Below are 16,396 nucleotides of genomic sequence, written 5' to 3' on the forward strand. Positions count from 1 at the left end.
TTCAGAAGCTTTACAATTTCTTAAATGTCTGAAAAATGAAGATCTTTTAAATGTCCCAAGCATGTTTTACAAGTAGCGTAAGTTGACGGACTAGAGGTACCCTGGTTGCTTCGTTTTGATGGTAATAAGGTTAAATGAGCGTCCCGATCAAAGCTATTAGAATTGTGTAAAAAAAATCCCTTGTTTCTCAATTTATCTGTAATTTATTGTCGTTTTAGCTTTTGTATTTTAGGGTCTGTATCATTAATAGCTTTATACTGAAGAACTTCGATTTCATCTGCATGGTTACGTAAAAGATGTCTAGAATAATTACGTATAGTTACAATTGCATGACAGTAGAAACATGCATTTTTTCGGTACCACTTACGTTTTCTCGCCGTATTATTAACGCTTTTTTCAACTTTCCCTCCTCCAAAATCCGGAATTCCTTCTATGAGTACACTTACGCCCTCATTAGTCGATAAGTTCTGGCTACTTTCCCCACTATTGACTTGTGTGTTTCTTTCTTGTAACTGTTTTACTTTTCTATTGCAATTTTTTTCAACTGAACGACTGGGTCGTCATTATATTCATCGTTAAAAGACTAAAAGGTCAAGGTCAAAAGCCCTCGGATCAACGTTAGTTAGTAAGATTTCGCATATAAAACGGATGCACATTTGACTCGTCGGTATAATATTTGCGACCGTTACGGATCTACAAAAACATTATGTTAATGTATTTTTTTATGGCAAGTATGTTGCAAAGCGACCGATGCAGATCCCCAAACAAGCCTTCCATTTCTAATTCGGATCAAAGTATATCAGTTATATTTGTAAAGAGCCAATTATACACTGCAATAAGGTGGATCAACATTTCTTTTAATATCTTACTAGATCAACATTTACATAGAACGGATATATATATATATATATATATATATATATACATAAACATTAGTCACAGTTTGCGACACTGAATCTTACCCTATGAGTATTTTAACTTAGATAATTTTTGTATTCAACCCACTAACACGCGTCTAAAACTTCACACATTATATGCAAGAATTAAGTTACTATCTTATTATACAGTTGACCCGTTTAAAACTAATTAACATATGAACAACTTAATTCATTATAACTGTACTCTGTCGCGGTTCTATTAAGAATTGGATAGTCAATAAAATTAACGGTGGAATTCATAGGCGTCTTATACAATTCCACGACTTCGATAACATTTTGCGCAGGCGCAGGTTTTAGCCAGACTCCAGGGACGTATAACGTTGCTTGAGGACCAGCTTCTGGCCAATATCTTCCGAGTAGACGGCCATTTATTGTTATGTAACCCTAAAAATTGTTATAAAAATTTAATACTTCTATTCCCTAATACAAAAAAAATTGTCAAAATGCTAAATTAAGTTTATCTATCAAATTGTGTTTGCACTGTAATGATAAAAGGACTTATTAATACAGTGGAAACACAGTAATAAAAAATATTAATTTAAGAAAAGTCTTCCTTAAATTTATAAATCTAACTAAGAAAAGATCCATTTACTATATGTAGCAGTGGCATATACAATGCTCTGTCTTCGATTGTCCATTGGTTTAGTATGAATAACCTTCTACTTAATGCAAAAAAGACAAAATGCATTAAATTTTGTGCAAAAAATGCAAGGGTTATGGATACTAGACCAATTATAAACGGTGAGGAATTGAATCTGGATGATACAACTGTATTTCTCGGAATCACCATGGATTCAAAACTTCAGTGGTCCCCTCATATTAACGGATTGGCGAAGAGACTTAGTTCTGCAGCCTACGCGGTTAAAAAAATTCGCTCACTAACTGATGTCGATACAGCTAGACTTGTTTATTTTAGTTACTTTCATAGCTTAATGACTTATGGCTTATTATTATGGGGTCATGCTGCTGATGTCGAAACTATTTTCATCCTGCAGAAGAGGGCTATTCGTGCAATCTATAATTTAAAATGTAGGGAATCTCTTAGAGATAAATTCAAGGAAATTAATATACTTACCTTTCCCTTGCAATATATTTATGAAAATATTATGTATGTATACAAAAATAGTGATAAGTTTACTAGAATAGAACATACGCACAATGTTAATACACGGAACAAACGCAGGCTGCAATTTCCCCGTACTAGACTATCTAAAGTTAGTAATTCTTTTTTGGGGAAAGGGATACTCTTCTTTAATAAAATCCCAGAGGCTCTTTTATCACTGCCTTTCAATAAATTTAAGAAATGTATTAAAGAAAAGCTGTGTAAAAAGGCTTACTATAAAGTCAACGATTATCTAGTTGATAAAAGGGCCTGGGACTAGTGCTAGACAGGCTACTTCTAATTAATTTGCGATATTTGTTTTAAATAAGTGTTGTTTGATGATTTGCTGTTTTAAAAGAGTACCGAGAGTTTTTTACGCCGGCTTTTTCTCTCGGCCTACCCCCTCTGTCTTCTTTGCCGATGAGTAGGGATGCCTTCAAATTTAATGACGTGGAATAAGTGATACATGTATCTTATGTTCCATAATAAACATATTTTATTTTATTTTTTTATTTTTTTTATTTTTATAAACGTAAGTTTATATTAAGGTCACCCTAGGAACAAGGAAGAATAAATCTATGGTAACTATCAACACTATAAATAAAAAAACAATATTTCGACGGGAATCGAACTATTACTGATTAAACAAAACACCGAAAAGACAAGTATTTCATAAAAAAACTGTACCAAACTTGAAATTAACTTAATTCTCTTTGATACTACGAAAACAGGAAATAGGAAGGATATTAGAAGTAAGAAAGCATTGTGTTATAAATAATTACCTTTCCCCAACCAGACATATCCACAAACGTATCCAAAGGATCTCCAGGCGGTAAAACAAAGTCACCAGTAAACAATATTGGGGAGCAAGCCGTTGGTTCATACAAAGATTCTTGTACCTGCTTAGGTCTTTTATCTAAAGGATACCCAGTTATTGTCCACGGCCCTTCCAAGGTTTTATTGTTGAATACTACAGTACTTAGGATTCCCTGTAAGAAACAATTAAATATCTTTCTTGTGTTTTTGGCGACAATCTCACCATCATACTAAAAATGCGTGCTCTGAACTTAAAAATGTTTTTAGTAAATTGCTAAATTTGCTATTTAAAAGTAATTTAAACGTTAACTTGTTTTACTGACATTAAATTAATTTTAATGTACCTAAGTTAAGATGATATTTTTATATCAACGGTAAAGCCGTTTTAGCAAAGACAATTCACATTAAACGTGTTTGGTTTTAGATTAACATACTAAGAAAATAATTAAAAACAACTTTGTTCTATGAAAACATTTCATCACCGGAGTGTCCGTAAGACAAATAAAAATAGCTATTGAACGTAAAATCAGTCTCTAAAAAGTTTTTCTTTATATCAAGATACATATATTAGGTTTGTTAAACCCCCATTATGTGCGACTAAAGAAATTGCTTCGTAATTGGTCCGGTAATGTCGAATAATACTTTATGTAGGAATCGTGGTGGAATCCTAGAATTAAACACTTCATGATGTTGTCAATCCATAAAATGACCGATTTTTTTTCCATTTTATGTTAGGACACACAGCGCGTAAACCTAACTTCGGAGAATTTACATAGCTTTCAATTCATTAAGAACTACTTGGCATATCCGGCTTAATATAAGTAATGCTACAGACTGAATAAGCAAAAATAATAAAAATACCGTGCATTTGCTAGAGAGTGCTGTATAGATTAATAGTACTTACCTTATAGTCATGTAATTTAGGCCCATAATTGATTCGTCCCTGATTTTCTACGAGCAATGATAAAGATGACCCGCCACTTGACTTAATATTCAATGAATACGCTTTGTACCTTCGATTTATCACACCTTGGAAGCGCTATAATAAAACATCATTTAAGTAATCACACATTTTACAACGTACTTTATGAATATTTTATTGAATCGAAGATAATGATATATTTTAATTCAATTAATATGTTTCATAACATTGTAAATGATAATTTACAAATACAACAATAAACACAACAAAACAATAAAGATTTATTATAAGATATAGTTATTTTCTTGCATTTAATCTAAAATAAAATCTTCAACGCACGAATATCAATAATACATAATATTTAAAAGTATAGTGATAAATATGTGTAGGCGTCAAAGAATTTGAAAATCTATTAACATCTTCACTTAAGTATATTTCTTATTAATATCCGAGAGATATTTTGTTATAATTAAATTAAGAAATATATATATTAAAGCCATACAATTTAGCATCAGTCTTATTCTAATAATAGATTCAATATTTCTCATAAAGTCAGTTTATATATAGAACTTACATTATCAACGTAAACAAAAATCCAATCTCTTGGTTTTCTGATTTCCAATAAACCATTTCCATTCAACGATGTCTCATATAGCATCAAGCCGGAGAATTGTTTCAATTCTTCAAAAGTTGGCAACTTTTTTCCCGTTACCGTGTTGTATTTTTTACCCAAATTCGTACGGCCATCATTTGATAAAAGTTCAATTTTAGGAGTTAGGCTGACCGCACCGTACGCACCTTTCTTCGAAATTGTCGGAAGAGGTATATGTTTGACTTCTGGATTGAACTATAACAAAGTTATATTAGAATATTCGTGTAGTAAACTATAAATATTAGCAAAATCAACGCGTTCTGTCTGACTGAAAACTGTCTAAATAAAATAATTGAATAAACTATCAAAAGGTTCGTTCTAAAGCATTTTATTAAAGATAACTAAACTAAACTATGTTGGCTTTGGCGTGCGAAACATTGGAAAAGTTTGTAACATAATAATTATACAATTTCCCATCCAGAGCGCGGGATAGGAAAGAAGCGCCCGGGGCTGGAATCTTCGATGTCGACTATAATGTATTTCCAATACAGCGAGGAAATGATATAGACTATAGTAAAATATATAAATCGAATCTTTTTAATGGTAGCAAATTCCCGTTTGTGCCACACGTTATTAGTTTATATTCTATCGTATCAGATATTATAATATATGATAATGAGGAAAGATTTGTATGTAAGTAGGTTTGTAACAAATTGGCTCAAAAAGTACTGGACCGATTTTTAAAAAAAATCACCATTTGAATGCTACATTATCACTGATGATTATATGCTATTTTAATTGCAAGAAAAAAATTAGGATATATATTCTAAACCCCAGTGAAATGTCTTTAAAAATTACCCGTTGATGTCATTTATTCTGTTATCAATAATATATATATATATATTACAATAATATATATTATACCGTAATTCGTAGATTCAAATCTACGAATTACGCCTCTAATAATATTAATTATTAATTAAAATCTATTGGTTTCGTCGGGAATTGATTGACGACGACGATATTTGTTTCGGATTAGGAAAAAAATGATAACGACACAAATGGGTCTCTAGATTTGAACTGATACATGTCATCTAAAAAGACTTTACATATAAGTAAGCCAACCTTAGTAATAGCGTCTCGGATGGCAAAGTATTTTGGTGTCGGGTCGCCGGCTTCTGAGATCGGTGCATCGTAATCGTATGATGTTATGTCTGGCTGATAAAAACTGCCGTAGTTTGCACCTAAAATACACGTAAATATATTTTATTAGGCCTGTAAACTTTATGATTTTCTTATTTATTAGTAAATACACTTTAGGAAACAAACTTTTTTATTTATTTCTAAAATAAAAGATGGCCACTAGAAATAACGAAATGGACTAGACCTACTGGAAAGAGATGTATAGGACGACAAAAGAAAAGATGGACAGATGACATTGTAGAACTAGCGAAGAACATTTGAAGAATGTTGCTCAAGACAAGAAATGGAAAAATATGGAGTAGGCCTTTACCCTAAAAGGGGCCGTACCTACTACAACTAGACCACTAAAAATAAAAAATAAATCTGACTTAAATTTTTTTAAACTTAATCAAACACAACTAATACTAATATTAAGGAATGTAAACTAACCAATTGTTGTATGGATTAATAAAGCTTTAATAATAATAATAACATCTATTTCTAATTATAAAACTGTCTCGATTTTTGCCTGGCCATGGGATGTTTCGGTTGTTAAATGTCATTGGTGGGGGCAAAATCTTATAAACCAAAACAAAATATAAATAGAGCTTTATATCTTAACCAACATAAAAACAATAGGAATTGAATTAAACAGTTTTATAATAGACATACACATTCTATGTAGTATCAAATTATTATATTGCCAAAAGGTATTCAAACATATTTGTACAGTTGCCTATCAATGACATCCTTGAAACATTTTGCTTTTTATTATTTACCTTTTTTTACAATAAAAATTATTATAGTAAATACATAGTAGGGTTATTTAACCTACAGACAATTGTGTTTATTCATAGGAAAAAATATGTTCCGACCTGTAGCATATCATAAAAACAATACAAATAGAAAAGTTAGAACGGCCATATAGGCGAAGGATATTATATGCTAGATGTGTATTTACAAAAAATGATTTCTGTCTAATCTGTGTTCAATAGAGAATAGTGTAGTAGATTAGATTAGGGGCTAATTATCCAATAGCTTATGTTTTCATTTGTTTTTATTCAGCTAAGTCTGTGTGGAGAGAGAACCGTAGTTGGATTTGAGGTCGTTGTAGTGATTTTGATTTTCGTTATGTTAAATGCTAAAACAGTGTTAAATCATTATTGTTAGTAATCTTGATACAGGTAAAATTTATAATATATATTTTTTTAATAAACGAAATACTATGGTAGTTCGCTAAACAGCTACGCCTCTCTTTCAGCGCAGATTCAACTGTGAAACAACGCTTTTTTACTGACTTTTATATTGTAATAATCAAAGACACTGGATATTTATTTTTGTTGAAAATTCAGCACAAACCAGATGTAAATCCGAAATTGGTCCCTCCATGGAACATATAGAAGTTGAAATTAATGTTGTTCTCCAACATATCTCGTAAAGTGTTCACCACTCGATCCGATGACACTTGCTGGAGGTCCTCAGTCCAATGAGTAAGCCAGCCCGGGTAATACTCCGAGTTCATAAGAGGCCCAGATGGCATAAATCTGCGGAGATCTCGGAACGCCTTGGTCACGCTGTCAACTAAAATTTACAATTATGTTTTATCCACTAATATTCAAGTTTTGATAGATATTCCGTTTGTTTATGGGACAAATGGTATCGCTTAGATTATAATGTTAACCGCCGCCCATGAATACCTATAACGCTAAGAGGTTAATAGGTGTGTTGCAGGCCCTGCAGGACATGAAACGTCGTTTTTTTTTTTATGTAACAGGAGGCAAACGGACTGGAGGCTCACCTAATGTTAAGTGATACCGCCCATGGACACTCGCAGGACAGTCTTGCAAGTGCGTTTCCAGCCTTTTAAGAATTGGTACGCTCTTTTCTTGAAGGACCCTAAGGCGAATTGGTTCAGAAATACTTCAGTGGGCAGCTGGTTCCACATAGTGGTGATGCGCGGCAAAAACTGCATTAAGAAACGCACAGTTGTGGAACGACGGATATCGTGGTGATACGGATGGTATTTTGTATTCTGCCTTGACGTCCGATTATGAATATCAGCTGCAGTTATTAGTCCGAACAACTCCTCTGAACTCTCTGAATCTGAACACTCTCCATGGTTAATGCGGTAGAAGATGCAAAGACAACCAACATCTCTACGCAACGCCAAGGGATCAACAAGCCGACCTCCAAATGTTTAAAAATCGAGTGTACTCCTCCCTCAAAGGCAGGCAACGCACCTAACGCACCTACACCCAAAATGGGTGTCTATGGGCTGCGAAGACTGCCCCTTTTGGTCGTCCCGCAAGCTCGTTTGCCCCCCTATTATATAAAAAAAAAGACGAGTAGCAGTAGACAGGCGAATCCGTATGCGGAGTTGGATCAGGATCGATGGATTGGTTCGCTTCACAGTCCACGGTATTCTGAGCATTCGCCGCCAGCACCACATCTCAAAGGAATTGAGATGTGATATTGATCCTTTGCCTTTCTCGAGCCAAGGTAGTCCACGTTTATACTCCATGCAGGAAGATAGGGAACAGTATAACCCGTATCAGTCTTATTTTTGTTATACCGGTTCCTCTTTTCTTCCAGATTTTGTAAACGTGTGATAGCATCTTTAACCATGCCGATTCTCTTTTTTATCTCAGGGACAGATCTCGTTAGAGATTTGGGATCCGAGATATCTTATATATATGATATAAGAGTGGCGGAGAGTGTATTGCCAGTTCTTCTATTCCGTTCTACACCCTTGATTTGAGAACAGTTACTGCCAAGTAAATTCAAAATTAGAAGCATTTCATATATATTTCTTTTTTGACGTTCATTGTGTTACCTATATGAATAAATGATTGTGAATTATGAATTTTTATAAAGCGGTCAACGATACTTATACAGTGAGTTACAGAATCGCAAGGCTGGAATGTTGCAAGCATATTAATAAGAGCATTCATTATATCACTACATAGTATAAAACAAAGTCGCTTTCTCTGTCCCTATATCCCTTTGTATGCTTAAATCTTTGAAACTACACAACGGATTTTGATGCGGTTTTTTTTAATAGATTCAAGAGGAAGGTTTATATGTATAATAACATCCATTAAATAGAGGAGAAGTACTGTTATTTTTGAGGTTTCTAATGTGATGTCGTAAAAAATTACATTTTTTCCGCTTACATTGCAAACGCAGGCTGAACCCTACGAGTTTTATCAAAATAATGTACTTAGTATTGTACACATTGAAAAGGTCTACAGAAAAGTCCGTGATGGTATATGTCTATCTCTTATGGATAACCCACAATAACTTTTTTTTGTCATTTACTTTTTACGACAAATAATGGCTAATTTTCGAAGCGATTTTAACCAATACAGCATTAATCCTTAACCAATTAAATACCTTGAATACATTGTTCATTTAATATAGATCTATATGGCCTTTTACAGCATATGATTTAAATGAATATTTCGAAGATATTACAAATTTAAAAATTGCGGGACGCAGCGCGTCGGAGGCCGCGGTTCTCCCTATACTTTATAGCACTTTGAATTTAGTATCAGCATTGCATCCGTGCGAAGCCGGGGCGGGTCGCTAGTAATAAATAAATAGCAGAGGCAATTATACAGTTGCACAATATAATATATTAAAATTTTCATTTTAGCCTTAGTCTGTGGTAGATAAGGGTATCAAAGGGAGATAAAAGAATCTACAAAAATATGTGGTTAAGTTTGAAAATATAGGTGTTTTAATGTGTATTTTCCTGTCTTCATGCAAATAACTTAATGTTTATAATAATACTTACTTGGACCAAAATCGATGGTAGTAAGAACCCCGCTCACAGATCCATCTTTAAAATATGATCTATACATTCCATCTGTTGTGTACAAAATCGCATTGTCTTCAACATGTTCGGAAATTATGTCGCGCAGTTTTTCCATATACTTTTTACTGGCACCATAGCTCCCGTACTCATTTTCCACTTGAACTAAAATCACTGGCCCGCCATTTCCGTAAAGCAACGGCTTTACTAGTGCGAAAAGCTTTTCAAACCATCTTTTTGTTTCGCTGATGAAATCTGAAAAATAGTTGTGTGTTTCAATAGGCTAATTAATACTGTATATTTATTACCATTGGCGCTTAAATCTCTAAAGACTGGGTCTTATTTTTGTATCTGTATTGTAAACATTTGTTTTTTCGGTTCCTCACGGTGTTTTCCTTTACCGAACCAGCGAGTGTTAAATGCGCATATAATTCCATTAATACACAGCCGGGGTTCGAACCTATGATCTCAGTAAAGTGGCACGCTGTAGCCATTTGGTGCACACCAATCGACTTTCTTTCAATGTGCGCATTTAACATTCGCTCGAACGGTGAAGGAAAACATTGTGAGGAACCTTAGACCTAGTGTGTCAGGCACAGATGATCACCTACTTGCCTATTAGACAAATGAGCATGAAACAGATAAAAAAATCTGAGGCTCAGACCTAAAAATGTTGTAGCGCCACTGATTTCTTTGTTTATTTCATTAAAATTTCTAATTAAACCTCAATTGTACCAAAAAAGTTGTTTTAGTTACCTGCGTCAGTTGTACGTAATTTTATATTTGGATATTTGCCAAGCAGCCAATACGGGAAACCACCCTGAAATGATAACTAACTGATTTCTGCTGACACATCAAAGACATTTTTCCCCTAGAATCGAACACTTGTTATGCGATATCTGCTTCACCAACAAGGCCAAAGATGTGGTATAAAAAATAGATTTTTTTATTAGGAATAGAGATAGCTTTTAATGTTACCTGTTATACTAAAATTTTGTAGATTTAACATCGATTGAAGAATGTTTTGGTTTTTCATCAAGAATGACTCTTCTTCTAATTTATGCTAATGGCCTAGTTTACAGTTAGTTTATATATACCACTCACCAAATCTCTTTCAGCACAAATATAAGGTCCAGGTCTAAATAGTACGTGTAACCCTTCCTCTTGAGCTATGTTCAGGAATTTGACTATATCATTGTCTCCTGAAAATGATTCTATCCCTTCTTCCGGCTCGTGGCTGCTCCATTCAACATACCTTTAATATCAATTAAATTTAACGTTAACGGAGAAAAATGTCGGCCTTAAGAACTTTAAGGCCCGTTTCTCTACACGCTTAAAAGGTTTGTTTAATTCATTAGAAAAACCAGTGGCCTTTTAGGTCCGGGCCTCAAATTTCTATATCTGTTTTGCGATCATTTGTTTTTTCTAATCGGCAAGTAGGTGATCAGCATTCTGTGCAGGTTCGATTTATGAGCGACTGTTAAATGCACAAAGAAAGAAAAAACATTGGTACACAGCTATGATTCTTACGCACGACAATAGTATTGAGAGGCTCACGCTCAAGACCCCAGGCCAATACTGATGATGAGATGATGAGATATTCTTCAACTATTATACTATAATATTTAAATAAACTTTTAAATATTATAATAAACTCAACTTTAACGTTCTAAAAGCCGCTCATAGAGTCTTTACGTATACCATTTTGTAAATAAGTTTGTAGCCTTACAAAGATGTTTAATTTCTTTCGCTTCCTTCGTTAAATAACAGCACACATATTCATTTGAAAACCTTTATAGATATAATGCAACGACTCTGAATAGGGCTAATAACAATTAATTGAAACATACGTGGATACAGAATTAAGACCGGCCGCCTTCAACTTCCTTAATCTATCCCGCCAATATTCGTGAGGCACTCGGAAGTAATGTATTGATCCGGACATGATGCGAAATGGCGTATTTTCTAGCATAAACTCATTTCCGACTATGCTGATATTACGTCTGAACTGTGGACAAATAATTACAGTATACAATCTTATGTAGAGAAAGTACTGAAACAATCAACACGGCTTTAGACTGGCTTGAGAAAAACCTTTTCCATTCTTTTTTATTATATTGATTATTATATGTTAACAAAACTTATACATTTTTGCTATTTGTAAGTTTGAAAATATATATCTAACAGTCGATATTTCTGACTTAGACCTAAATACATTTGTTACATTGCCTATCATAGATTGGATATTTTGTTTTAATTTTTATTTGCTAGTAAAACCTATTTTTTTAATTTAACGAAAGAAAACACATTTCATAAGTATCAGACACATTTGCCATTAGGTTTTTAACCGTCCCACACAATTATTATTTTGCTGGATATCGAACCTTGAGTCAGACGTTAGGTGCTTTGCGTTATCGATGTCACACCATAATAGCCGTTTCTTAAAAATTGATATATGTCCCGCTTATAAATATGGACAGATAACCTACTTAATGTAAGACAAATTGATGTGCAAGTTATTAATAAGATTTATTAAATATTTTGTGAGATTAGAAAGCTATTTTCCCCATTCATGTTAATTATACATAACGTATTGATGTTACTGAATAATTTTATTGATTAACAGGATATAGCCATTTAGTGTTGAAAGATCTGGTTTTATAATTCTGAAATGTAACACTTTTGTTCTTATCATAAATCACATCAAAGTGTGTTTTTTTTTAAATTTTGATTAGATTAGCGTCAATGCTTTATCAAATAAAAAAGGTCTAATAATATTGTATATATGTGTAATATAAACTTATTTTATATATTCACGCCCTTTTTCCCGAAGGGGTTAGTAGGACCACAGATCTCCACTTGCTACGATCCTGACATACCTTTCTCGCTTCATCTACATTCCTCACATTCCCCATGTTTTTAACTTGTCCTAGTATTTATATATAGAATATTATATTTTTACTTGTCGAGAAATTATTTACTTTTAAAGTGACGCGAGATGTCGAAACATTTACGGCTATTTGTAAGTTTGTGATTTGGTACAGGCATATTCTAGAACTTGCCATGGCAACATATATAACTTTTAATATTTAAGTATAATAGTCAAATAATTTTATGCTTAAAATTAAATACCGTTACATATACTTAAAGTCGGAAGTTAATGTCAAAACGAATTCTCATGGGTATTTGAGAATTCGTTTTGAAACGGATATAAGTTGCATTTTTTATCGCAATTTTTGAAAGGTGGAGAAAGTTGTTCGACATGCCCCCTAATCAATGCCAAATATATATTTGAATGCCTATAGTGCCAAGTCACTGAGTTAATAGATAATACAAGTTGCAAATTATGGAGTGAACTTCTCTTCATTAATATGTCGATTGAAATCATTGAGTTAGCTTATTTTTCATATTTGCTATTTTAATTACAATCTGTAACACCCATTGTTTTGATAGGAATCGAATCCTCGAAATATTAATTTTATTTAATTATTAACACAACTCTATTATATAAATATAAGTGACTATAATTTATAATCTTTGGAAATTAAGCAGATAGTATTTTTTATTTCCCTTCCATTCATTTCTTCATTCTGTGCAATGCAATGGTGCAAAAAAAATAATTAGGAATCTTATTTAACTAAATAATAAAACTTGTGGATCTTCTGTAGCTTGTATGCTATTACGCCTAAAATTTATCTGTTGGCACAATAAAGACAGCTAAATAACAATACATTTACTATATATTTTTTCAGTATGTATATAAAATTAAACTTATAAACATAAACTAATAATAATAAAATAATATACATTGAAATAAATATAAATATATATATGTATATTGTATACCTATATATTATACATAGTACAACTTACGCGAGGTGATTTTGCTTCATGTTCACTTCCTTGGACAAGTTCCTTAAGTTGTATGACGGAAGGCACTGAGCTGGTCGAATCCTCGCAAAGATAAGTCGCAAAGGAAATAATTAATTGCAATAATATAAAAGGAATTCTATGCCTCATTGTGGAACACAGAATTTATTTCTGAAACAATAAATAACTGTTTTAAAATGCAACCTGATTATATCCTGATATCTGAAAGATATTTTTATATATCCGTAAATATTTAATGAATTTAAGCATTGTGCAATTGAAACGTTAAAATCTTATTACCTCATTAAATAATGTCGAAATTTAAATAAAACGTTTATTGTTATTATTCACATCGCATTGTTTGCTATATATCTTGTTTTTCTATTTAATTTTCATAAATAATTAATATGATTTTGATAAAAATTTATCAATAAATAACAAAAAACAAGTAAAACTAGCTTGAAATAACATATGGATAATCGTGAATTAACTAATTTAACTAAAATATCTGCGACAGTTTTTAAATAAAAAAAAATAAGAATAGAAATGTAAGATTAAAACGTGTCTAATCATTCAGAAAATATGCATCGCCATTTCAAATTAAGAACTCGATCTAGATTTTTTGTATTATATTAAATCAGTTGGGCAATTAGTTTCAAAATGGGATTACTGAAACTTTGCATTCTAGTTTTTCTGAGTGAGTCTTACAGCATATACGTTACCGGTTTTGCGGCAATGACCCCTAGACACTTGAGCGACAGTGAACTCTCTTGGCCCCGCTTGGCAATCACAAATGCAGAGTAGGTGGGTTATTGGAGCGGACACTGCAACGAACACGACCGCTCGCCACGATCATTCCCTAGATACTCATATTTCGGCCCTGTAGCTGTCGCGTCGCGGTAATGTTCCTTAATTATACTATTGTTTCTAATTACAATTAACGTTTCCTCATTTGACTAATGAAAATATAAAAGTAATCTTGAAATACCTTAACCTATAACCTACAGTGCGGATTTGTTTACATAAAAAATCGCCACCGTAACTAACAAGAACACAAATCTAGATAATATATTCATAAAAAACCTTGCCTACCAAACCGTTATGATTTCCCTAGATATCGCAAATCCTTACAGGGCACGGAGCGTTTGCACATAACTTGCATAGATTTAAAATTAAGACAATCAATATGTACCTGCAATAATGGCGAGCCAACCGAACATGTGCTTATACATTGCCCTATATTCGCACCGTCCAGGCACGACCAGGTGCAACAAACAGATGACTGTAGACCGAAACTGCCTACAGCCCTGTCATTCTGTAACTCACTTCACGAACTCACACAGCGGTTTTCGCATCGGCGGTCGCTCTCAAATCAGTCGTGAAGCAGTCATTTTATGATTTGGCATTCTGAAAAGGTGGGAGCTTGTACTTTATTGTTTATCAGAATGCCAAATCATAAAATGACTGCTTCACGACTGATTTGAGAGAGACCGCCGATGCGAAAACCGCTGTGTGAGTTCGTGAAGTGAGTTACAGAAACGCAGGGCAGGTCATGTTAACAATGCACAGACCGTGCCTGGAACGGTTTTGCTAAAAAAATATTAATAATGAAAGAATCTCGCAAACATTTGAGCCCATGAATATTGTAAATAATAGTACTATTATCTCGCAAGACCGTTGTAATTTGCTGGGATTCAAACCCAGGGACATAATTTACGCAATATTCGGTAAACTCAACGTGTATATATGTTCCGGCGAAAGTTATATTTGCGTGTAGGTACTATGGAAAGATTAGCCCTGTATCCGGTGTTATTTGAAGGGGAGAATATAATTCATAATTGAGCTAATTGTCTGGATTCCGTGTGTAACAATAGAATATGTTTATATGTATCTAGGACAACGTCAAAGTTTACTTGCGGTGCATATGTAATGCTCACTGTATCCTTCACATAGATAGATATATTCAATGAAGTTCCGTATTCAGAACACTTTTGAAACCTGTTTTATCATAATATAATCATTATTTGTTAAATTATTTAAACATTATTTAAAGAATGGTTCGGCCAATATAGACCAGTGCCGATAATTTTTGAAACCAAAAAAAATTACAGTAGGATCAAACCCATTAGAAAATCAGGGGAATATGATCAAAATGAAAGGAAAAATAAATTACGGTCGATCTGAGGTCGGGAAGGGGCAGGGGGGGGAGTTTTAAGGGTAAAAAACGGTTTATCTCGATTTCCGGCAAAACTAAAAGTCCTATCAAAGAAAACTAAATGGCAAAGTTGTAGGTCGTAAAAAGATCTACAACTTTTGTATTCACACATTTTAGTAGGGAAGGGGATGACGGGTCTGGGCGTTACTGCATACGATTTTTTGCATTTTCTGAGAAGATTTACTATGGTAATATATATATATTTTTTTACCATAGGAAAGTATAGATTTCAACGCACTGAAAGCACATCAACTTTTTGAAAAAAGCTGAAATTTTGATGTCAGAATTTTCGATTGAAAATTAGGGTGTTTTTTCGATTTTAATTCAAAATAAGGTGAATAAATAAATATTTTTAATCAAATAAATTATATATAAATAAATAAATATTTGTAAAAGATAGAAATAAAAAACCAAAAAGTTGGTTTTTTGAATTTTTCACCTAAATTTTGAGGTTATGTGAAAAATCTGTAAATACAAAAGTTGTAGATCTTTTTATTGCCTACAACTTTGCCATTTAATTTTATTCAATAGGACTTTTAGTTTTGCCGGAAATCGAGATAAACCGTTTTTTACCCTTAAAACTCCCCCCCAACCCCTTCCCGACCTCAGATCGACCGTAATTTATTTTTCCTTTCATTTTGATCATATTCCCCTCCTTTTCTAATGGGTTTCATCCTACTGTAATTTTTTTCACTTTTTATTTATTTTAAAGGCTATCTGCACTGGTCTAATATCAATGTATCGCCGTATCCAATTACTAAAGATATTTTTTTCATATCAATATTGTGATATAAACAATAGTTATTACTATAGTTAATTAAACATTTAAAATGCGAATATATAACGAATTGATTAACTTTTTTATGTGGTCTTAAATCTATATATGGAATATAATAATCTTATATATAAGACGATTTCGCAGCCACATTCGACAACACCAACATA

General features: G+C 32.9%; 1 protein-coding gene across 1 annotated transcript; it reads right to left on the reverse strand.

The window, feature by feature from the left end:
* Positions 1-836: 836 nt before the first annotated feature.
* Positions 837-14,114, reverse strand: LOC125053050 (beta-galactosidase). The gene is made up of 12 exons (XM_047654228.1): positions 13,959-14,114; positions 13,240-13,407; positions 11,217-11,374; positions 10,471-10,621; positions 10,123-10,186; positions 9,349-9,621; positions 6,912-7,133; positions 5,496-5,614; positions 4,353-4,625; positions 3,761-3,895; positions 2,823-3,029; positions 837-1,322 (listed from the first exon to the last, which is right to left on the reverse strand). Exons 2-12 carry the CDS (start codon positions 13,384-13,386, stop codon positions 1,083-1,085), a joined length of 1,989 nt encoding a protein of 662 aa, XP_047510184.1. The 5' UTR covers positions 13,387-13,407; positions 13,959-14,114; the 3' UTR covers positions 837-1,082.
* Positions 14,115-16,396: the final 2,282 nt, after the last annotated feature.

The sequence above is a fragment of the Pieris napi genome, chromosome 10, assembly GCF_905475465.1.
Source record: "Pieris napi chromosome 10, ilPieNapi1.2, whole genome shotgun sequence".
Taxonomy (NCBI): domain Eukaryota; kingdom Metazoa; phylum Arthropoda; class Insecta; order Lepidoptera; family Pieridae; genus Pieris; species Pieris napi.